This window comes from Phocoena sinus, chromosome 2 (genome assembly GCF_008692025.1).
Source record: "Phocoena sinus isolate mPhoSin1 chromosome 2, mPhoSin1.pri, whole genome shotgun sequence".
NCBI classification, from domain to species: domain Eukaryota; kingdom Metazoa; phylum Chordata; class Mammalia; order Artiodactyla; family Phocoenidae; genus Phocoena; species Phocoena sinus.
The window spans coordinates 5,481,756-5,505,962 of record NC_045764.1 but is presented as its reverse complement, the minus strand read 5'-3'; the positions used below and the strand labels follow the sequence as shown (position 1 = coordinate 5,505,962).

At 41.8% G+C, this 24,207-nt stretch overlaps 1 protein-coding gene across 1 annotated transcript in view; it reads right to left on the bottom strand.

Annotated features, from left to right (window-relative positions):
- CUBN (cubilin) overlaps nucleotides 1–24,207 on the bottom strand; it is a 280,069-nt gene that overhangs the window by 43,669 nt on the left and 212,193 nt on the right. Inside the window, 4 exon segments of the mRNA XM_032622320.1 lie at nucleotides 1,043–1,172; nucleotides 3,803–4,003; nucleotides 16,403–16,552; nucleotides 17,964–18,120. Of these exon segments, the coding sequence (XP_032478211.1) occupies nucleotides 1,043–1,172; nucleotides 3,803–4,003; nucleotides 16,403–16,552; nucleotides 17,964–18,120 (638 nt within the window).

Here is a 24,207-nt window from a genome sequence, read left to right as displayed (position 1 = left end):
AAGATGTGCCTTACAGTCCAAGGACCCAGTTTATATATGAGGTCCCTGGAGGTAAATTATGGAGAGTTTATGACTGGGGGGAGAGAATGTGATCACTGACATATAGGAGGAAGGGAGGTAGGAGGGCTCCTAGCCCATTAAGCTTCTATAAAGAATTCTATATTGCCATAAACTACACCATATGCTGAGTTTCAGAGCTTTCCACCATATGCTGTATATCACTGAAACACAGGAGTTAGAAATACATCATCTCAGATGACAGCAATAGTGAACTCTGTCACTCAGAGAACTGGAGGTTGCTTTCCCTTCATCAGTCTTATTGGAAGTATGCAGGATTGGGGAGAATTTTCCTGATGATATAAGATATCTCATATAGCACCAGTTTAGAGGTGTTCTGATATGGGAATAAAAAGGAATTTCTTAAGTACTTAGAAAATTCACCCTTTGAGAGAGAGCACAGGGAAGTATGAGGACCTGGTTTGGGGAGGAGATCAGTCTGACCCGGATTCTGATTTTGACTCTTCATTTAATACAACAGCACTTTGGGAAAGTTATGTGACACTTCTGAGCCTCAGTTTTCTCATCAGTAGAGTGAGATTAATAATACATACCTCATCTGACTGTTTCAAGAACTAATAAGAGAATGGTGGAAGTGTTCATTAAAGTTCTTTGTGTATAATACGTGCCCCCAAAATGGAAACTGCTTTCTCTTGCCCTCCCCATGCCCTTTGATTTAAAGATAGGCTTATAACTTTACACCCCAGTATATGAAGCTACTTCTAAAACTGTCGGAAAACTACAACAATTGTTTGAACCGGTGGAGTGAGTGCCTGTTTTTCCCCTGAGTGACCACTGGCTTGCGTGGAGGGTAGGCGGCCCATTCCCCAGACGAACAGGATCACACCACATGCTTACTTCCCCTTCCTCCGGATTCCTGTATGTGCCTCTGATGAGAATCAGTGCTCTGCATCATTAAATGAACATCTTCTCTGTAAACAGAGCTGGGAGGATTTTCTTAAGAAGGTAAATGGGTCTTACGTACTTGAGCTGGATTACTCTGTCGTCCCTGACGGTGACGGTGTACAAACAGTGCATGTTGTTAGGGTACGCAGAGTAGGAATAGAACGGGCTCTTGATGACCCCGGTGGAGAGGCTGAACACACCACCACAGGCTGCGACAGAAGGCGGGGAACACGCAGAGAATGGTTATGATGCATGGCAGAGGAAAGCCATTTCCAGACATTCTTTACTACGGTACCTTTTTCCCCAAGAGAGATGATAATTCTTTGTCTTAAAGCAATGTAAACTTCTCTTTACTGTGCTTACAAATACTTCAGATTTTTGCACCGAGGTAGAGGGAAAAGACAGTAAGGGGTAGAAGCAGGGAAGAATGTTTCAAGGCACCTCTTGGAATGGAATAAGTCTGAGCCAAAATAATGGCCACAGTGAAAATGAGAAAAAAACGTTTCACATGTTGGAATACAATTGTCCTTTCTCTATAAAGCAGTGAGAAATTCAGAGGGATAACAGTGATTGCTGGAAGTTTAGAAAAGGTGTGCAGAATCCAAGGCACATTGTGGGCTTATGAACCCAGGAAGGGCTGTGATCTAAAAATCTTAAATAATATGGATTGGAGTCTCCTGTGTCCATGATAGACTACTGTAAGGTGAAATTTTAGAAATCACTTTTGAAATAATGGAGTTTAGTTCCCTCTGTGGGCTCAAATGCATAGCTCTGAGTCTCGCGTATTTCTATTTGGTCGTGAGACTGGTAAGGACCATACTTGACCAAGTTTTATTACCAATCCTCAACAAGCATGAGGAAGGTAGGCCCACCCCGAGTCCAGCAATCAACAGCCCACAGTCCTTAGTTACTACGACTAGTCAATAAAACAACAGCCGTAAAAACAGAATGCAATCCCATTATACAAAATATAGAATTTTAATTTTTTCGCTTGGCTTTGCATACAAGGAGGATTACTTTGTGCCGTGCAATGATGGAAAGTGCCCTATTCTCACAGCAGTGAGAAAGGTGGATATTTATTTTACTTTATGTTTCTAAAATTATAGTAACGTGAGTATATTTTGATGATATTTTTATGGTTTATATACTATCAATGGATATATTCCATTTACATATCTTAGAAATGATAACCAAATAGTGGCTGCCATTTAAGGTTATTAAGGTAATTTTTTATTTGTCTGTTTGTTTATTTTGTGTCAGTTGAGCCCACATGGCAGGGAAAGCTATTCTCTCTATGCCCACAATCATTCCCGTGCTCAGGCCCCTGGGTACATCTGCAGTGAATTAAATGTTAGATTTGAGTAGCCATTATTCTATTACATCTTGTTCACAATGATGTGGTCTCTGAAAGCTTGTCAATGCCTAAAATAACTCCCAAATTTGTACATTGTCAGGAGTTGAAATTTCGATATCAACCCTCTTTAAAAGAGACTCTCATAGTAAATAATGTGGACCCTTGTATACAGTGTTTTAGGAAAATGAGGGATTAAAGAGTAAAATAATATAAAGTGGGGAGGAAACTCTCCATAACACTAGTTGTACCAAAAGAATAAAACAAGTCACCCCTTCTCTTCATCCAACAGACAACTGGGGGAAGGAATGTTCTGTTTGTGCTACCAGAATCCCTGGGCCACACAGAATCATGCGTTACAAACGGGGCCAGGCGTCGGTGGCAGTTAACGTGCACGAACCATGAAGGCCTGTTTCATGAGTCAATAAACATTTTCAGGCTCTTCTGGGGATGGGAACAATAATTTATTTGAAAGAAAACAATTTGACTTTCTACCTTTAGCAATGGGTTATGTCAAGTAAAGATCAAACAAACATTTTGCAAGATCTTTTTTTTGCCCGTGTTACTGAAGTTGGGATGATGTGAAAAAAAAATGCTGTCAGCAAACCAGCCAAGTTTATTGCAGGAGAGGAAAAGACCATTCAAAATAGGGAAATAGAATCTTATGATTTTCAAACAAACATGGATCAAACTGTCTACAAAAAATGAAAAGATGTTGGTAGCTTCAAAGGTCTTTGTCCATTCGGTGGCTTGTCTTACCCTGATTTTGATACAGAGAAGCTGCAAATTATCATGTAGTTGAATACATCCATCTTTTCTTTTACGACTTGTGCTTTTTGCATATTGCTAAAAAATTCTTTCCTACCAGAACATCATAAAGATATTCTCTTACATTTTTTCTAAATGTATAAAGGATTGGTTTTCAACAGAGTGACTTGGGAAAATGAAATAGGCACCTGGACAGTCCAGGCCAAAAAGTCACTTTACACAATGTACGAACAACTGAAGGTAGCAGTTCGTTCTAACTTAAATTATCAAAAATAAATCTCAGGGCTTCCCTGGTGGCGCAGTGGTTGAGAGTCCACCTGCCGATGCAGGGGACACGGGTTCGTGCCTCGGTACAGGAAGATCCCACATGCCACAGAGCGGCTGGGCCCGTGAGCCATGGCCGCTGAGCCTGCGCATCCAGAGCCTATGCTCCGCAACGGAAGAGGCCACAACAGTGAGAGGCCTGCGTACCACAAAAAATAAAAAAAAAAATAAAAAAAAACTCAATCTTCCATTTGATTTTCAAAGAGTAGTTCTGCCAAAGTTCATGAAAAAGGGCCTCCCTTTTTTTTTTTTTAAGACCATGCACCTAATTAATAATTTTCTCCCTTAAGGTCTCTGAGTCTTCAACTTGGTGATGTGTGAATACAATTAAATCTCCTTATGGAAATTGCTCGAGGGAAAAAGAAAATTCCAAACTACATCATTATGGCTACTCACGGGTTATCCTATAGGAAAACTTGAATCCCAAGTCCGTGGTGTGTGCATTTGAGTAGAAGTTAAGCAGCAGGGGACCAGAGGTGGTGACAGGGGACAGGCTCTCATCCCCACACAGCGTCGCCAAAGGCATGGAAGATAAGCTGTAACCCCTGACTATGTGCACGCCATCGTTGACACAGCTTCCCGTTACAGTGGAGCGAGCTGAACAGGGCACGGAACAACCAGAAGCAACATAAGTAATAATCAGAAGCAACATAAATGATTACACGAAAATGTGAGGACGATTCACGCAACTTGGTTTCCTGATGAACGACCCTCACCCTAGTTACAAAACAAGCACAGGGGTGAGAAAACAGGGAGAACTTCACAACAGTTGAATCCTACTTTGAAACAATCCAGAATTTTCTTCCCTATAAAATGACTCCTTTAATTCAGTGATTATAAACTGGGGACAATTTTGCCTCCCAGGGACATTTGGCAGTACCTGAAGACATTGTTTTGCTGTCATGCTGGGGTGTGCCACTGACACGGAGTGGGCAGAGGCCAGGGATGCTGCTAAACGTGCTATAATGCTCAGGGCTGCCCCAGGCCCCCTGCCCTCCACCACAACAAGAATGACCCAGCCCAAAACGCCAACGTGCTGCTAGTGAGAAACCTTGCATTTAACAGTGACGCTTACACACACAGATAAAGGATTCCTACCACGGAGACGTCATCAGAATCTCAATGTTAATTAAACAAATGTTACAAATGTTCACACAAACAATATTAGCTTAAGAGTTTAGTGATTGTAAAATATATATCATTGTTTTGTTTTCTAATTATAAGACAGATATATACTCCAACCCATTCTAAAGAGAAATACAAAACAAAAAATTTAAAAAACTTTTTTGTGTGTGTGATGGGATGTTTTCTATTTGCATATTTTGGTTTTGTTTTTTTTTTTTTGATTTACAATATTGTGTTAGTTTCAGGTGTACAGCAAAGTGATTCATATATCTATTCTTTTTCAGATTCTTTTCCCATATAGGTTATTACAGAATACTGAGCAGAGTTTCCTGTGCTCTACAGTAGGTCTTTGTTGGTTATCTATTTTAAATATAGTTAAGAAGACTTTTATTACTACAGTGTATCCAGTCATTTTTATGGGTGAATTATATAGTTAAAAAATTAATTGGAGACTTCTCTGGTGGCACAGTGGTTAAGAATCCGCCTGCCAATGCAGGAGACACAGGTTCGATCCTTGGTCTGGGAAGATCCCACATGAGCCAAGCAACTAAGCCCATGTGCCACAACTACTGAGCCTGCGTTCTAGAGCCCCCAAGCCACAACTACTGAAACCTGCATGCTCTAGGGCCCATGCTCTGCAACAAGAGAAGCGACCGCAATGAGAAGCCTGCGCACCACCACGAAGAGCAGCCCCCGCTCGCCACAACTAGAGAAAGCCTGCACGCAGCAATGAAGACCCAACACAGCCAAAACAAAACAAAACAAAACAAAAACATTGATTGGAATCATCCTATATGATCTTTTGTAACCTAATTTTTATTAACATGAAATAACATAACATCATGCATTTAATATGATTAAATATCTTTTAAAACACTGAATTTAATGCACCTATCAAATTCTAATATATAGATGTGCCATACTATGTTCAATTCATCCCCTACAGCTTAATAATTCTATCTTTTCTAGCTTTTGTGATAAAAATACTGTTGAAACAAACATTTATATATATAAATGTTTGCAGAAGTTTCTCATTATTTCATCAGAATAAATTTTTAGAAGTTGAGTTACTGGTACTAAATCTTTTTCAGATTTATCAAACAGTCCTTTGGAAAAGTGTTACCAATTCACAGTTCCACAGAACTTTAGGCATCTGACATTTCCCCCATTTCTACATTTTCATCCCCACGTAGAGAAACCTTGTACCCATTCACAGTCACGCCCCATCCTCTCGCTTTACTGTTCTCCCAATCCTAGGCAACCACTAACCTACTTTCAGTCTTTGTGGATTTGTCTACTCTGGACATCTCACATAAACAGAATCATATATATATATAAATAATATATAATATTCAGCCCTTTGTGACTGGCTGCTTTTATTTAACATAATGTTTTTGAGGGTCATCTATGTTGTAGCATGTGTCAGTACTTCATTCCTTCCAAGCTCAATAGTACTCCATTGTATGGAGAGACCACATTTTTGTTTATCCATTTTGTAGTTGATGGACATTAGTTTTGCTTGTACCTTTTGGCTATTATAAATAACACTGCTATAGATATTCATGTACAAGGTTTTGTGTGGATACGTGTTTTCAATCTCTTGGGTAAATAAGTAGGAGTAGAATTGCAGACTCATAGAGTAACCCTATGTTTAATGTTTTGAGAACCTATCAGCCTGTTTTCCAAAGAGGCTGCACCATCCTGCCACCACGACAGCAATTAGAACCAGCATGAGAGTTCTAATTTCCCACATCCTCACCAACACTTGTTATTGTCTAACTTAGCCACACTATTGAGTATGAAATGGTAGTACATTGTGGTTTTGATTTGCATGGCTCTATGAGTAACGGTGTTGATCATCTTTTCATGTGCTTATTGGCCATTTGTATATCTTGGAAGAAATATCTGTTCAGATCCTTTGCCATTTTAAAAATATTTAGTTAGGCCACACTGTGTGGCTTGCTCAATCTTAGTTTCCCAACAAGAGACTGAATCCAGACCCTCAGCAGTGAAAGCGAGGAGTCCTAACCACTGGACCACCAGGGAATTCCCTCCTTTGCCATGTTTAAACTGGGATATATGTTTCTTAATGTTCAGTTCTAAGAGTTCTTTTCTATTCTAGATACTAGAACGGTCGTAAATTTTTATTTCTCTTGGGTAAATACCTGGGAGTAGAATTGCTGGGTCATAAATAAGGTATGTATTTAATTCTATATGAAACTGCCAGTCAAATTCTTCCAAGTGGTTATATCAGTACCTATTCTCATGAGGAATGTATGAAACTTCCAGTTGCTCTGCATGCTTGCCAACATTTGATATTATCAGTCTTTTTCATTTTAGCCATTCTGTTGTGTGTGAAATGGTACCTCATTGTGATCTTTAATTTATTGTTCTGATGGCTAATGATATAGAATATTTTTCATGTTATCATTTACAAAAACAAAAGAAAACACTTTTATCTCATCTAGATGATAACTTGAACATGTACCTAACACCTACACACACACACACACACACACACACACACACACACGCACGCACTTTACCTACTTAAAATTCCCCATCGGAACTGCCCAAAACTACGTCACAATCTCTTATACAAGCACATACTATGACATAATGGACTTTACAATCAGACTGCCTGTTTGCTGTTAGAACATTCTTATAAATTAAAGAAACTATGGTATACATTTACTTTATAATTTCAAATCCCCTGGCCATAGATCTTGGTTCAAGGGTGGGCATGTGACCTAGGCCAATCCATTTAGAGTAAATTTCAGGTAAACTGTTTGGAATCTGGGATAGACAGTAGTGTGCTGGTAAATAGAACAACCAGCTCTCCGAGGGAAAGAGGCACACCCTCATTTGTAGCATTTTCTAATTTCTGTGGTAGAAATACTCCCACTATAGCCAATGTCAAGTTACCAACGCGAGGTCATTAGATGCAGAATTTGGACCAGAGGAGCATGACTGACTCTTGCAAGATGGTACAAGCCAACTCCAGCATGCCACTGGATAGACATCCTCTCTCTTCCTAGACATGCATGAGGGATATGCAAGCCCCACTGTGAGGGCAGCTACCCTACAGCCAAGACAGAAGCCAGCTTTAGGGTGAGACTCACACTGGAGTAGCACAGAGTGAGAACAGAAAAAGTAAAACGTTTGATGACAAAATGAAAATGCTAGATTAAGCGGATATGAGGGACCACCAATTCTGAGGTTGTCTAGAAGGAAAGCCAATAAATTGCCCTTTTATGTTTAAACCAGGTTGAATTAAGTTTCCTGTTAATAGTGCCATAAAAATTCCTAATTGATATAGTAAGGTTTATCCTAATCATAATCATGGTTGCAATTCTTCTTTATGGAACCCCACCGTCCTGAGCACTGTTGATAGATTGACTGATTACTCCAAGGTAGGATCTCAGACTCCATCTAGGCCAATCAGATGTGTTCAAACTGTAACTGAGTAAGGAGTCAACAGTGGGAGCCAAACATGTTCAACTTGGAAATCAGCAGCAGCGGTCTCCTGACTGCGGTAGGAAGCCAGGCTGTAACAGGAGGAAATGAAGCTGTCGTGCAGAAAGAGAGGGGGAAAGACAGTACATTTTGAAGGATTCATGTTCTGGAAGCCTATTAGTCCCCTTCTTATTTTTAAACCTTCCTTTGACAAGATGAGATAACCCAGTATCCTTTCTATAAACTCTACATCTAAGCAAACTTGAAGATAATCTACTGCTTTTAACTGAAAGAATCTTGATGTGTGCATTTTTAATATATTTGTACATTAAAAGCCCCCTCCTCTTTTAATTGTATTATCTTAAAGAAAATTGATATTTTTATCAGAAAATATCTATGCAATTTAAATTTTAAGTCATTTTAGGAACACTTTTGGCATTTTAGCTATGTTTTTGTACAACTGAAGAAATTTTGAGGTATCAATTCAAGATATGTTTATTAAAGTAAGCCCAAAGGATTCCTTCATTTTGAAAATCCTGGAATAGAAATGCTTCTAATTGGGAATAAATCTACAAATTAAAAATGTTAAAGACTTCACTTTAATGACCTTACCATGTAATAAGAAACAATATGATGTTGGAAAAACAGGACAAAAAAGAAATACATTAAACTCAGATTCACAGTTTGAATACTGCCAAATTGTGTACCTTAATTATAGCCTTAGAATTTTTCTTGTTCCAAGAGCTCCATTGGAATTTAAAACATTCAGAAGAGGTGAATGTGAGAATCAAAAAATAGTATGAATTAGCTATAAAAATATCTTTAGCCAGCAACAATACATTAAGTTGTAAAAGCAAAATCACAGAATGAAAGGAAATATTGCTGATGCTAGATTAAAATCTCAGTTCTACTTTGGTCGAATGACCTGCTATGCAGATATCCTTTAAGTACTAAAGAGTTAGTTTTTTAACTCTTTGATGATATAGACTATCACAGTGGTGGTTGTCTTAGAAAATTATGGAAAGGCTGTGAAACGTAAGGTAAAGTATGTCATACACTTGTTAATGTTTCAAAAAAATTAAAGGAACTAATTTAATTGCAGAAAAATCAGTCGTGAAATAGCAGTTGTATATCTATACTGAGACATAGCCAAAATGCACTAGTTGTTTATAAAAGGTCTGTATCAACAATAAGGAGAAGCAGAGGAAGCTGAGAGGGTATTTTAATTTTTTTGTAGACGGCAATATATTATCAGATAACTAAGCAAACCGTTCAGACAATCTGCTCATTTTCAAAGCCTGACTCAATATATCATGAAAGTTGTGATATTTGGCAAGTTGCTTAATGATTAAAACATTCTCGTGTCATTTCCAGCAGTAATTTCTTTAAGGTGGGATGCTCTTCTAAATGTTATCCATAAGAAATCAAACATTACATAATATCAGAATTTGTGAAGTTACCTAAAGTCTAAGAACGTATCAAGGATTAGCATAAACAGGTAACACACAAGAAAATGAGATATAAATATGTCAGCAGGCATCAAATAATTCACACACACACATCTTTTTCTCAAGCTGTACACATCACCTCACTGCATTAGATCAAAGATACCAGTCTGATTCTTCAGTGAGAAGACACTTGGTGACAAAATCACAGGCGTAAGAAAATAATGATAGTAAACACTTTTCCATAATTATAGGGGAACCAATTGTGATATCTTATATTTCAATCAAAATATACACAAAATTCTCAAGTAGAATATAATTAAATGCAACTAGGATGATTGTCTTCTAGGGAGAGAAAAGAACTTAGTCAAGGTTTAAAAAAAGTTCCTCAAGAAGCAAGATGTGTATCATAGCTGAGTTTATGGCTGGGAGGTAGCATTCAATCAGAAACATGAGAACTCGTCAGGAAGAGTGGTACCCTGAAATTGAATGATACTTTCTCCACGGACGTCATGGGACAAGTGGCTACAGTCATTCTTCATCCTATCTTCAGTAACTGATTTGATGAATATTTACTGTTGAAATCTCAGAGGTGTAAAATAATCCTCCATGATTTGTTTTTATGACTATTTTCCATCCTTCTGAAAAACGGTAAGACACATTTATTATTTTAAATGGGTTCAGGCTGTATCCAACATAGTGACAAATAATTTTTATCACATTATTCACATATCTTCATTACAGAGAGCAATGTTCGATTCTGGGTTTCATCAGGATTCCAAGAACTTGGAGAGAATTGAAAGGGAAGCCGAGGATGAGCAATTCAGCAGATAATGTAAACTTGTGGAATTTAGATTCCGACTGCACTTTTCCTTCAGAGTCATAGATGGAGAGGCAAAGACGCCAGAGGACTAGAAATAGGGGGAAATCCTTTTGGTTGAAATGTTTTAATATTGCAGATACGATAAAGTCCTTTCAGTAAAATAGCAAAGGGTTCTAGGGAGAGGGATGTGAATTGGGGGACAGCTCTGAGTAGCCTGGAGACTGGACTCCCCAGTAGAGGATGATTCCCTGAGAGGGAAAAGCAGGTGCTCGGATAGAACTAAGCTCCGCAGAGTGTGAAAGCCAAGGTCTTGTATTATAACACAGGCAAGCAAGGAATCTCACACAATTAAATCGTCTCCTCTGGGGCTTGGCCAATTTGAATAAAATATCAATAGAAACTATTTCAAAAGAACCACTGCCCAGTGCTTTCTAAAATAATGGATTGCAAAATGGGCCTACCTTCTGATTTCTTGAGAAACAATTGAGGAAGTAAAGAAAACAAATGGTAAGTAGCTGCATAATGCCACTTAAAAAAAAAAACAAACAACTTAGATTAAATGGAGAGGAAATGTGAACTAAGACCGCTAAAACTCAGCTATCATGTTTCTTGGTGGGAAAAAAGGGCAAAAGGAAAAAACATCTAAAATTAAATTTTCTTCCTTTTTTCCTTTTAGCTTTATATCAGGCGTACCCCGTAAAGCAGGACTTCTAAGTTAACGAAGGAGAATTCAGGCAAATATTATGTAGGACTTGCCACGCGGCTGCTCTGGAAATCTAGTCCTATTCCTCTCGGGGCCTTTGAGGCCATCTCTAGAGGACAGTAAAGAAAATGCATTTGCATTGGTTCTCGCCCATTTTCTGTGCCAAGGGACTACTCTCTATCCAGTTCTTATCAAGAGATACTCTGGATCTGAGAAAAACTGAGTTTAGAATTTGCCTAGACGTAGGATATTTTTAGTTAAGAATTCTAAACCCCTCATTATCACCAGGGGGAATCAATGTTATTACCCAATTTTTATTTTTTTTATTTATTTTTTTTTTTTTGTGGTACGCGGGCCTCTCACTGCTGTGGCCTCTCCCGTTGCGGAGCACAGGCTCCGGACGCGCAGGCTCAGCGGCCATGGCTCAGCGGCCATGGCTCATGGGCCCAGCCGCTCCGCGGCATGTGGGATCTTCCCGGACCGGGGCACGAACCCGCGTCCTCTGCATCGGCAGGCGGACTCTCAACCACTGCGCCACCAGGGAAGCCCCTACCCAATTTTTAAAAATAAATTAATTTAATTTATTTATTTATTTTTGGCTGTATTGGGTTTTTGTTGCTGGCCGCGGGCTTTCTCTTGTTGCGGCGAGCGGGGGCTACTCTTCGTTGCGGTGCGTGGACTTCTCATTGCGGTGGCTTCCCTCGTTGTGGAGCACGGGCTCTAGGTGCGCAGGCTCAGTAGTTGTGGCACACGGGCTTAGTTGTTCCGCGACATGCGGGATCTTCCCGGACCAGGGCTCGAACCCGTGTCGCCTGCATTGGCAGGCGGATGCTTAACCCCTGTGCCACCAGGAAAGCCCCATTACCCAATTTTAATGATAGCAAAATCAAGGCACAGAAGGCACTGGCTTGTCTTAGGTTACCTCATCTGTTAAGTGCTTTCTTTATCTATAAAGTAAAAAAAAAAAAAAAAAAAACCTATAATCCTCCCAGTAACTTGGAGGCATCTACTTGGCCACATGAATAATGAAAACAGAAAAATATACTTTTAGATTGTTCAATATTGGGGAAAATAAAATGAGTATTTATTTGATGACATCTGATTCCAAAATAAGTACTTTGGAAACATTGATGGTTTCTCCCTCATGCTTTCTCCTTATATTTTGTCTATTTTTGCCATTTTGTTTTTGACCAAAGTAACATTTTGAATTTGTCAAATCTCTATTTTATTTCACAACTTTGGAAGACACTGTTAAGAATACCAAGAGCCACTTTAGTCTTGAGGTAACTTAAAAAAGTCTTGTAGACGCTCAAATGGAATTTTCTTCTATGACTTTTGATTTCCCTGAAATTTTTATAGTTCAGTAGGGATTATATAAGAAACACACGTCTGTATTTCATAGAATGACTAGGATTGGAAATGTAATAATAAGGAGAAAGAGAAACTTAGGCCAACATAAAATACCATAACATAATTTCAGAGCAACTTATTTAGTGGAAGGTAGGTCACTGAACATTTGTAACTTCCCTGCAGGAAGAGCACCAGTGTGTAGGTCAATAACCAATAAACTAGCCTGAATAGTAAAACCTTTCCTAACCCGTTGTCAGTGTTTAGTAAACACAGTGTATGGACAAGTGTGTTTCCCTCTAGTATTCTGTAGCCTGGATCAGTCCATCTTCTTCTTGATAAACCCACCTTTTGTGCCAATGGCCCACCACAAAAAGCAGATCCAGAACTTTCATCTCCACCCAGGTCAACGCAGGGTCTGCTGGCCGCTTGGGCTCAGAAATACTTAGTCATTTGGACAGAATCTCTCAGAAAGAGGTCTATGGCCTATGGCAGCTAGGAAGACCAACGCTCCTGCAGACAGGCTGTGATTTTTCTTGAGAGCTACTCTCACTCGGTTTTATCACAGGACACTGCACAGGAATTCCTCGGGCTCACTTAAGGGGTGGAAGGTGATTTTTACTGTAGCTAGTGGATCTCTAACTTGCTGATGGTATTCCATGAACGGCACTGATACGATTAGTGGTAAGAATCTAACCACAAAATAAATCTGATTAATGTTGCCCTTTTTAGGAAATCATCATGATTCATTTAATCTAAGCCAGAAAATACTCACTTAGCAGTTTGAAAACGCTGAGTACATGTAACACTGGAAATTTCACAAGATATTATCACAAGGATATTATCTTATAAAAAGATCAGTCTCTTCAACTGGGTGAGAACGACCAAATCCATTAGTAAAAAGCAATCACTTAAGGGCTTCCCTGGTGGCGCAGTGGTTGAGAGTCCGCCTGCCGATGCAGGGGACGCGGGTTCGTGCCCCGGTGGTCCGGGAAGATCCCACATGCCGCGGAGCGGCTGGGCCCGTGAGCCATGGCCGCTGAGCCTGCGCGTCCGGAGCCTGTGCTCCGCAACGGGAGAGGCCACGACAGTGAGAGGCTCGCTTACCGCAAAAAAAAAAAAAAAAAGAAATCACTTAATCTGGCAAAACCAAATATCTGTTCGCAGCCGACTTGTGTTAAAGGGCATGTCTGGAGATCCTGACTGGTGGCAGCAAAAATAACAAAACAATGGTTCACAAGGTATGTTTCTACGGGCATGATCTGACTTTCACAGCTACTATTTTATATCAATATTTTTGTAAAAATTATAGTGATTACCAGAAAGATTAAGTAATTTGTACAAAGTCATGTGACTAGTAAGTGGCCAATCTGGAATTGAGACCGGTCCTAAAATACCGCGCCTGCCCTACCCCACCCCAGGTCAGGTAGTCTATAGAGTATGCTCGCCCCTTTACCCCACCTGTCAACTAAACTCAGGGAGCTACTGTGCGGTGTCAGTATAGGTTCCCTTCTAATAATACATGTACCGTTGGTATAGGCAGTGCTTTCTGTGGCTATATTATATAGTACATTTACCAGCATCTCCTTTTTCAGTCTAAATAATATTGGCATATGACATTCTTGTGTTTATGTAATTTAGTGAGGACAAATGCACATATAAATGCACAATCCAAGCCACATGTTTCCCTCCTGTTATTAAGACAACTTTTTCACTCAATATCAAAAAACAAACACCCCAATCAAAAAATGGGAAGAAGATCTAAACAGAGATTTCCCCAACGAAGACATACAAATGGCCAACAGGCACTTGAAAAAATGCTCAACATTGATAATTATTAGAGAAATGTGATTCAGAACCACCACGAGGTATCACCTCACATTGGTCAGAATGGCCATCATCAAAAAGTCTACAAATAATCATGTTTGAGAGGGTGTCGAGAACAGGGAACCCTCCTACACTGTTGGTGGAAATGTAAATTGGTACAGCCACTATGGAGAACAGTATGGCGGTTCCTTAAAAAACTAAAAATAGAACTACCATATGATCCACGGATCCCACTCCTGGGCATATAGTTCCTGGAGAAAACTATAATTTGAAAAGATACATGCACCCCAATGTTCATTGCAGCACTATTTACAACAATCAAGACATGGAAGCACCCTATATGTCCACTGACAGATGAATGGGTAAAGAAGATGTGAGATATACACACACAGACACACACACACACACACACACACACACACACACACACAGAGGAATATTACTCAGCCATAAAGAAAGAATGAAATAATGCCATTTGCAGCAATATGGATGGACCTAGAGATGATCATACTAAATGAAGTAAGTCAGAGCAAGACAAATACCATACAACAGCACTTACACGTGGAATCTAAAAAGTAACACAAAGGAACTTGTTTACAAAACAGAAACAGACTCAGAGACAGAGAAAACAAACTTAGGGTTACCAAAAGGGAAAAGTGGGGGGAGGGATAAATTAGGAGTTTGGGAGTAACACATACACACTACTGTATATAAAACAGGTAACCAACAGGGCCTACCATATAGCACAGGGAACTATACTCAATATTTTGTAATAACCTAAAAGGGAAAAGAATCTGAAAAAGAATATATATATGTATGTATAACTGAATCACTTTGCGGCACACCTGAAACAAACACAGCATTGTAACCCAACTATACTTCAATAAAAATTAAAATAAAAAAATAAAATAAAATAGCATTCCCTTAATTATAAGATAAAAGAAAAGATATAAAGAAGAAAATAAATATCAGCTATAAATCCATGACACGGTAGTAACAAGTCTTTAAGTACCAGTTAATAGTCTTACAGATTTTAGTCGCACGGTTTATTTTAAATAAAAAAATAGGATCTCTTATATAAACTGTTTTACCTTCCCTTAATACTTTATAAATCATGAACATCTTCTCATATCGCTGGAAGCTTGTGTTAGCAAATGCTGAGAAGATTACACTTGACCTCATACTGCGTCCGTACAGTGACAAACATCAGTCCATCCCTGGCATTTTCCAGCAAACACATTCCAAAACCTACAGTATGTAGAGATGTAGGAAAAGGAGGTCCCAGAAAGTGCTCCCAGGGAGAGCCTTTGTATAATTCATCACCCTACGAGAACTGATGTGTCATTTTTATTTTTATGAAACATAAATTTCCTGGATGCTGAATATTGCAGAACGCTTTGCTAAGTTTAACTTTTCACTGCCAAGGGAGACCAACCCAGATAGGAAGAAATTTTGGTTGGGCAGATGAAGCTTGGCAAACGTACAGGTTAATTGTAATTTAGAAATGAAAAGTGAATTCGTGAAAAATATTAAAATGACTGAGTGGTTGGAGATGCCCATCCACTTGAAGGGAACTTTTCTCTGCCGTATGTTACCACCTGGGTAAACATCGAGCTGTGTCCAGTGTAGTCAGAACCCAGCCCAGACCAGCAGCTCCACTGTCCCCTTCGCCAACAGGCAGGGAATGAACCCAGAGGGGCACTGTGCTTAGGGATTTCCCAGTCCCTGTGGTACTGATGAAGATGAAAATGAAAAAGAAGATGAGAGAGTATCCCACAGTCAGATTAAATGAAAGTAGAACACAAATATTTATTAATTTTATTAATTCATTCATTCAACATTTATGGAGCACCTACTTTGACTCAGAGGTGAAGTTTCTCTTGCTAGTTTATAGTGTGTGTGTGTGTGTGTGTGTGTGTGTGTGACTGTGTGAAGGCACCTGTACGTGTGTAGAATGAACGCAAATGAATAAATTAGAAACTATGATTAACATGTAATAGGTTTCAGACTTATTTTCTTTAGGCCGTTTACGTGATGCTCAGGTTCTTAAAGCTCTTGCATTATTTTTTAACCTCTGGATGGAATGTATAGGATGATACTTGTGTTCTTAAAATATCGGATGGAGTTTTAATCAAGTTTACATCAACTCCACTCTGCAACATTTTTAGTATTTTCCTCAAACGGTGATTTTAGACAATCTCTGCCTCTGCTTATCTATCACTCATTCATTTATTAAGAACCAATTGTAATTTAGATAAGAATAAACTTACCTTCCAGATGGAAAGACACAAAAGTCAAGAGGACCAGGGACAGAGGACTGGCCTCTATGATGTAGGTGCAGTTCATGTTGTTGTCATATTGCTTTGGGTAGTTTGGAGAAACAATGTAACCTGAAGGATTAGTGAAGTTCCTTCCACATCCTAAGTGGGAAGAAAAAGCCATTATTAGAACATTTGTTCTCCCAAACAAATCTCTCTTTATCAGTGAGGGAGAGCCTCAACTTTCCTAAGCTCTCTAGAAACATATTCTCTGAGCTACTCCAAATGGAAGTAACAATAACTAGAAGAATGGAGCTCTGATTTAAAAATAAATATGCAAAATCAGAATATTATATAGTTTTTAGAAAAATGATGCAGAGTTTTGGGCTAAGTAGAAATTTTACCACAAATCCATTGCAAATCACTTAATTTTAAGATATTAAAGGAAGAATAACTTAGCAAGATTGAAGAGGATTCATGTAGCTAAAGAAATAAAACTAATGAAAAGTTATCTGTACCAGATCAATACACTTAACAGTTTTAAAACATCTTATTATATTATAGAAAAATATGTTCTTTTCATTACCGTCGTAATATGGCTATAAAAATAATACCTGCTTCATAAAAATGGTTGCATTTACTAATCCCAACTCAAAAAGTCTCACATGATTCCCAGGTGTCAGAAATGAAGAGAACTACCTTTTTACCACTAAAATGACATCTGTTTTATCTAACCACTAACTAGTTAATCCACACACTCCCTATCTATCACATAGATAGAAAATATCAGTATCCTTTTAAACTGATATTAAAACACACACACAGACACAACGAACCCAGTGAAGACCTAAAATTAGGTCTGCGGTGGTCTTTTGTTACTGCCTTTACACCACCCTCTTATTCATGTCTGAAATACCTGTTCACTGCATTATTTCCTGATTCCTTTCGTCAAACTTTTCCCGAAACAGTGGCTTGCAAATAGGTGCTACTTGATTTAATTCAGCCAACAGGCACACACACCACTGTGTCTCAGACTTGAAAACTACATGTCCCACTCTTCTACCTGGAGAATAGTCGTGAGAGAAGGAAGGGGAAAACCCGAAGAGAGCGGCCCCCAAGGTTGACTGAGTGTGAGAATCCCCTGGGTGAGAGCTCACACGTGCAAGTCCTGCATTCCGACAGGCCTGGGGGGAAGACCGTGTTTTTACAGCCCCAGGTGAGTTCCATGCAGGCAGGCAATGTGCTTCAGGCCCGGCCTGCTGATTGTCTACTAATTACGGCCTCCTGGGCTTCTGACCATTCCTGCCCCGATGCAGATTTTAGGGTTCATTTCAGACATCAGCGACAGGCACTCAGGCCTTCTACATCATTTCTCTACTGACCTACGGTTGGATTCAGTTCCATTCTTGCTGATTTGGAAGGAAGGGTGCACTCAGGATTAGGTGGCCCACCCAGACTTTCCCCATGGACCTCCAGACCAGCCAACCCTGGAGCAGACGCCTTCTCCCCAAGCCTGCCTGTGGCAGCCACACCCTTCCAAGGGCCCCTGCGTTTGGTTTTCGGCGCTACTTACGGCTAACGAAGGATGCAGAGAAGCCCTGAGCTGGGACCTCCTGCGACTGGAACACAGCAGTGAAGGCGTTTCTGGGCGTGATGACGGGACCCGGGGCCATGTTCCCGCAGCTCGAGGCTAACAGGGCCTGGTCGGCCTCCTGAGTGCCTGCCCACACCTGGCAAAGCCAGAAACATGACTTAGCGCTCCAGGTTTTCCCTCGTCAATGTTTAATTTGTGCTCAGGCTGGAAAATAATAGCACTCAGGTGTATACAGACTAAACGTAATAGTAAATAAAACACAAAAATCTGCAATATTTTCTTTTGAGAACCATTTCTTTAGGCTGCTTTTTTATAGTATAGCCCATTCGTGACTCTTGCAAGGAGACTGTTCATTTTTGTGTATCTAGGCAGTGATTTAAAAAAAAAAAAAAACAACCCTCAATCACTACCCAGTTTCCTCTTGCTTTTTCCTAGTTGACCTGATCTAGCTCAACTTGCTACATGCCGGGGGAAACAGAGCAGCATGTGTGCTACTGTGGGGTTTACCATTTGTCCTGGATGGCTGGCAAATTGTGGGTTGCAAGTAGAAAAGATTTACCAAGCAAGAAGCCCATGGGAAGAAAGTGGATATGAATTCCAGGTCTACATGTAATAGGCATGAATTGGGATAAATCATGGAAGACTTCCTGGCACTGTTGAATTTTAAGGTTCATTTTGAAGAAAGGATGAGATTCAGTCTCTCTGCAATTCACTAAAGACTGCGTCACCAACTCCCAGGTAGATCCTGGCCACTTTACAAGAAGCAAATGATGATACGCTCATTTGAGAAATAGCTGCTGGGGAATAGATTGTGAGGATCAAAATTCCAACTTTGATCAAACCAATCCTAGACCAGCCCAGGGAAGGCTATTAATCATAGAATCACGTTTAAATGCAAATTCCAACTGCGATAGGAGCTGCTGTGGAGCTGCTGAGTGTGTAGGAGAGGCTTTGCCTGACTTCCAGAGAGGCCTGAAGAAGCCCCAGGGGCAGGAAGGGGCAGGGCTAGTTCAAACAGAGCGAAAACTGAGTCAGGAGTGAGGCGGGGCTGCAGTCAGTGCAAGCCCCGTGGCAGGTCAGGGGTCCGGGCCACATCCTGAACTTGGCAAGGGGCCTCCAGGAGGCTTGAAGCTCACAGCAGAGACGAGAAGGAAAAGAGAGGACGCTGGGAGATCAGCCAGGAGGCTGTGCAGTAGTTCGGGCAAGAGATCATAGTATCTACAGTGTTGAGTCACTCAAGGAAAATATTGATATTAGGTGATAAATGCACATTATTGGGGGAAAAGGACGGTTAAACTTGTTTAACCAGTGAGTCTCAACCGGGAGCGATTTTGCCCTTCCTGAGGGCATTTGGTGATGTCTGCCAGTGTTTTCAATTGTCACGTTTGGTGTGGGCGTGGCATGTAGTGGGCAGGAGCCAGGGGAGCTGCTGAGCGCCCTATGATGCCCCTCCCCCAACCCCCAACTAAGAATTATCTAGCCCGGGAAGGCAAGAAGGTAATTGGGTTTGGATTAGTCTTACTTAACTGTTCAACATTCCCTTCACATCAAATTACTCATTCTGAACATATCACTCTCAGGACTATTCCTCAAACAAAGCAATCACACACCAAGCCGTTACAAACGTTTCTATTAGCAAATAGCGCAGGGGAAGAGGTGTGAGGTCACGCCAGTTCAGGGCGCCATCAGCTCTTTAAAGTCGTATCATTTCAACTGATTCTCAAACACTGAGAATCCTGCTGTTAATCATCTTACTGAAGTCCGATTATATTTGCCATTTGTGAGATATGGGAGGTGCCTGGGACTGGAACAAAAGCAAAGATATTCTGCCAAATCAAAAGATAAAAAAAAGGTCAGGGGGGCTTCCCTGGTTGCGCAGTGGTTGAGAGTCCGCCTGCCGATGCAGGGGACACGGGTTTGTGCCCCGGTCCGGGAAGATCCCACGTGCCGCGGAGCGCCTGGGCCCATGAGCCATGGCCGCTGAGCCTGCGCGTCCGGAGCCTGTGCTCCACAACGGGAGAGGCGACAGCCGTAAGAGGCCCGCGTACCGCAAAAAAACAAACAAACAAAAAGGTCAGGAAAGAAGTGCGCCACAGCCGTGAGAGGCCCGCGTACCGCAAAAAAACAAACAAAAAGGTCAGGAAAGAAGTGCACATCCCCTATTTTCCCTAATATCCCCTTTCTGTCCCCTGACCCCCTGCCTTTAACTATCCCGGGAAACAGAAGTTTTCTAACCACATTCTGTTACATTGTGAACATGACTTACTGACAGAGAGATCTGCATATGCTACTTTTACAAATATCACTCAAGAGGTGAAGTGACAAGAGCTAAAACTTTTAGGAAAGAATCTCCAGTTCTTTAACAAAGAACTTCAAGAATCCTCACGGGCTTATACTTTTCTGAAGCCATTAATTATGGATCTGACATCTCCACCTTGTGGCTCAAGAACACGGGTGTTATAATGATAATAATGGTAAAGAGTTGTTAAATATTCATCAATACCTGTCAGTCAAGATCTCATTTCATTGGTTCTATGACCTAGAACTCATTTGAATGATATTGGACCTACAAAACGTTACAGAACTGTCAAAAACTTTCTGACGTTTCTTAAGGTTTGTACAATTCAGCCTGGCTTTAGGTGATATTTTATCACTCAAGCAATTTAAAAAAAACGTTTACTCAGTAGCTGCAGATTCACACACAGTTGTAAGATACAGAGAAATCCCCTGTACCCATTTCCCAGATTCCTCCAACAATGACAGCTTGTAAAACTGTAATGTAATATCATAACCAGGACGCTGATTCGACACAGTCCACCCGTCTTACTCAGTTTCCCAGGCTCACGCACGTGTGTGTATATTCGGTTACATACAAGCTTATACCACCACATTCAAGACACCAAGCAGCTCCAACACCGAGGTTCCCTAGAGTTGCCCTTTTATAGCCACACACGACTCATTCCCACACTCACATCTTGCTAACCTCTGGTAGTCTGTCCTCCGTTTCTAAGCATTGTCATTTCAAAAATATTATGTAAATGGAACAATAGAGTACGTAACCTTTGGGGATTGGCTTCTTTCACTTGGTTTAATTCCCTGGTGATTTGTTCAGATCGTTAGCCTGTCAAAAGTTTATTTCTACCGAGGAGCTGTACTCCACGGTACGGAGGTACCAGGGTTCACTGAACCGTTCACCTGTTGAAGGACATGTGCACTGATTCCAGTCTTTGTCTACTGCCTATAAAGCTGCTATGAACATTTGTGCACAGGTTTTTGTGCAGACATAGTTTACAGTACTCTGGGATAAATGCCCAGGAGTATACTTGCTGGATCTTATGGTAAGCGCACGTTGAGTTTTATAAGAAAGTGCCAAGCTATTTTTCAGAGTGGTGCACCATTTTACGTTCCCACTGGCAATGAATAAGTGATGCAGCTTCGCTGCAGGCTTGGCAGGATTTGGTGCTGTCGCTGTTTTTATTCTGGGCAGTCTGACAGGTGTGTGGCAATCATTGTGGTTTTAAGTCTCATTCTTCCTAGTGGCTATGTAGTGATGTTGAACATCTTTTCGTATGTTTATTCACCACCCGAATATCCTCTTCGGTGAAATATCTGTTCATATCTTTTGCCCATATTCTAATTGGACTCTGTATTTTTATTGTTGGGTGTGAGAGTTCTGTCTATACTTTAGATAGTAGTTCTGTTGTCAGGTAAGTGCTTTGGAAATCTTTTCTCCCGGTTTGTAGCTTGTCTTTTCATCTCTTTACAGGGGAACATATTTTTAATTTTGATATGGTAAAATGTATTAATTTTTCCTTTTACGGATTATTCTTTTGAGGTTTAGTCTAAGAACTTTTCATCTATCTCTAGGTCCCAAAGATTTTCTGTTCTTTTTCTCCTCAAAGTTTATACCTGTATATGTACATTTAGGTTCATGGTCTATTCTGAGTATTTTTCTGTTGTTGTTGTTGTTTTGTGGTGCGCGGGCCTCTCACTGCTGTGGCCTCTCCCGTTGCGGAGCACAGGCCCCGGACGCGCAGGCTCAGTGGCCATGGCTCACGGGCCCAGCCGCTCCGCGGCACGTGGGATCTTCCCGGACCGGGGCACGAACCCACGTCCCCTGCATCGGCAGGTGGACTCTCAACAACTGCGCCACCAGGGAAGCCCTATTTTGAGTGAATTTTTGTATAAGGTTTGAGGTTAAGGGCTGCTTGCTGGAGCTGAGCCCCTCTTGCCTGTCTTGTTTACCCACCTCAGTATCTCTTGGCAAAAACTGGAGTCTCAGGCCCAGCAGAGAAAGAGTGTGTTTCCCAGGCCACTGAGTTTTGTCAGAGTTCCAGATGGATCCCACCCACCAGTGGTTCAGCCTTGCCTGCTGTCAGAGGGATTCCCATTCCATCCAGAGGAGAAACGGGACTGAATAACTTTTCACATTCCATTTTTCCAATGAAGAACTTGAAAGACTTTACTTTGTCTATATATTTGATGTTGACTCAATTCCTGAGAGAGTTCATTTGTTTCATGAAAAAAGCAATTAGGAAAAGTGTATACGGCTTGACCTTGAAGATGGCGGAAGAGTAAGACGCGGAGATCGCCTTCCTCCCCACGGATACACCAGAAATACATCCACACGTGGAACAACTCCTACAGAACTCCTACTGAAGGCTGGCAGAAGACCTCAGACCTCCCAAAAGGCAAGAAACTCCCCACGTAACTGGGTAGGGCAAAAGAAAAAACAGAGACAAAAGAATAAGGACGGCACCTGCACCAGTGGGAGGGAGCTGTGAAGGAGGAAAAGTTTCCACACACTAGGAAGCCCCTCCGCGGGCGGAGACTGCGGGAGGCAGAGGGGGGAGTTTCGGGACCGCGGAGTGGTGCACAGCGACGGGTGCGGAGGGCAAAGCGGGGAGATTCCTGAACAGACGATCGGTGCCGACCGGCACTCACCAGCCCGAGAGGCTTGCTGCTCACCCACCGGGGCGGGCGGGGCTGCGAGCTGAGGCTCGGGTTTTGGTTTTGGACGGAGCTCAGGGAGAGGACTGGGGTTGGCGGCTTGAACATAGCCTGAAGGGGTTAGTGCACCACGACTAGCCGGGAGGGAGTTCGGGGAAAAGCCTGCACCGGCCGAAGAGGCAAGAGACTTTTTCTTCCCTCTGTTTCCTGGTGCGCGAGGAGAGGGGTTTAAGAGCGCTGCTTAAAGGAACTCCAGAGACGGGCGCGAGCCGCGGCTGAGGGCGCGAGCCCCCGAGACGGGCGCGAGCCGCGGCTGAAAGCGCGAACCCCAGAGACGGGCGCGAGCCGCGGCTGAGGGCGCGAGCCCCCGAGACGGGCGCGAGCCGCGGCTAAAACCGCGGACCCCAGAGACGGGCGGGAGACGCTAAGGCTGCTGCTGCCGCCACCGAGGGGCCTGTGTGCGAGCACAGGTCACTCTCCACACCCCTCTTCCGCGGAGCCTGTGCAGCCCGCCACTGCCAGGTTCCCGGGATCCAGGGACAACTTCCCCGGGACAACGCACGGCGGGCCTCAGGCTGGTGCAACGTCACGCCGGCCTCTGCCGCAACGTCACGCTGCCTCTGCAGCCGCAGGCCCGCCCCGCACGTAGTGCCCCTCCTACCCCCATCCCCCAACCCCCGGCCTGAGTGAGCCGGAGGCCCCGAATCAGCGGCTCCTTTAACCCCGTCCTGTCTGAGCGAAAAAACAGACGCCCTCCAGCGACCTACACGCAGAGGCAGGGCCAAATCCAAAGCTGAGCTCCTGTGAGCTGTGAGAACAAAGAAGAGAAAGGGAAATCTCTCCCAGCAGCCACAGAAGCAGCGGATTAAAGCTCCACAATCAACTTGATATACCCTGCATCTGTGGAATACCTGAATAGACAAGGAATGATCCCAAATTGAAGAGGTGGAACTTAGGAGCGAGATCTATGATTTTTTTCCCTTTTCCTCTTTTTGTGAATGTGTACGTGTATGCTTCTGTGTGAGATCCTGTCTGTATACTCTTGCTTCCACCATTTGTCCTAGGGCTCTATCCGTCCATGACTTTTTTTTAAAAATTCTTTTTCTTAATAATTAAGTTTAATTGTAATAACTTTATTATACTTTACCTTCGTTCTTTCTTTCTTTCCTTCCTTCCTTCCCTCCTTTAGACAACGAATCACCCCAAATTGAGGAGGTGGTCTCAGGGAGCAGGATTTATGATTTTTCCCCCTTTACCTCTTTTTGTGAAGGTG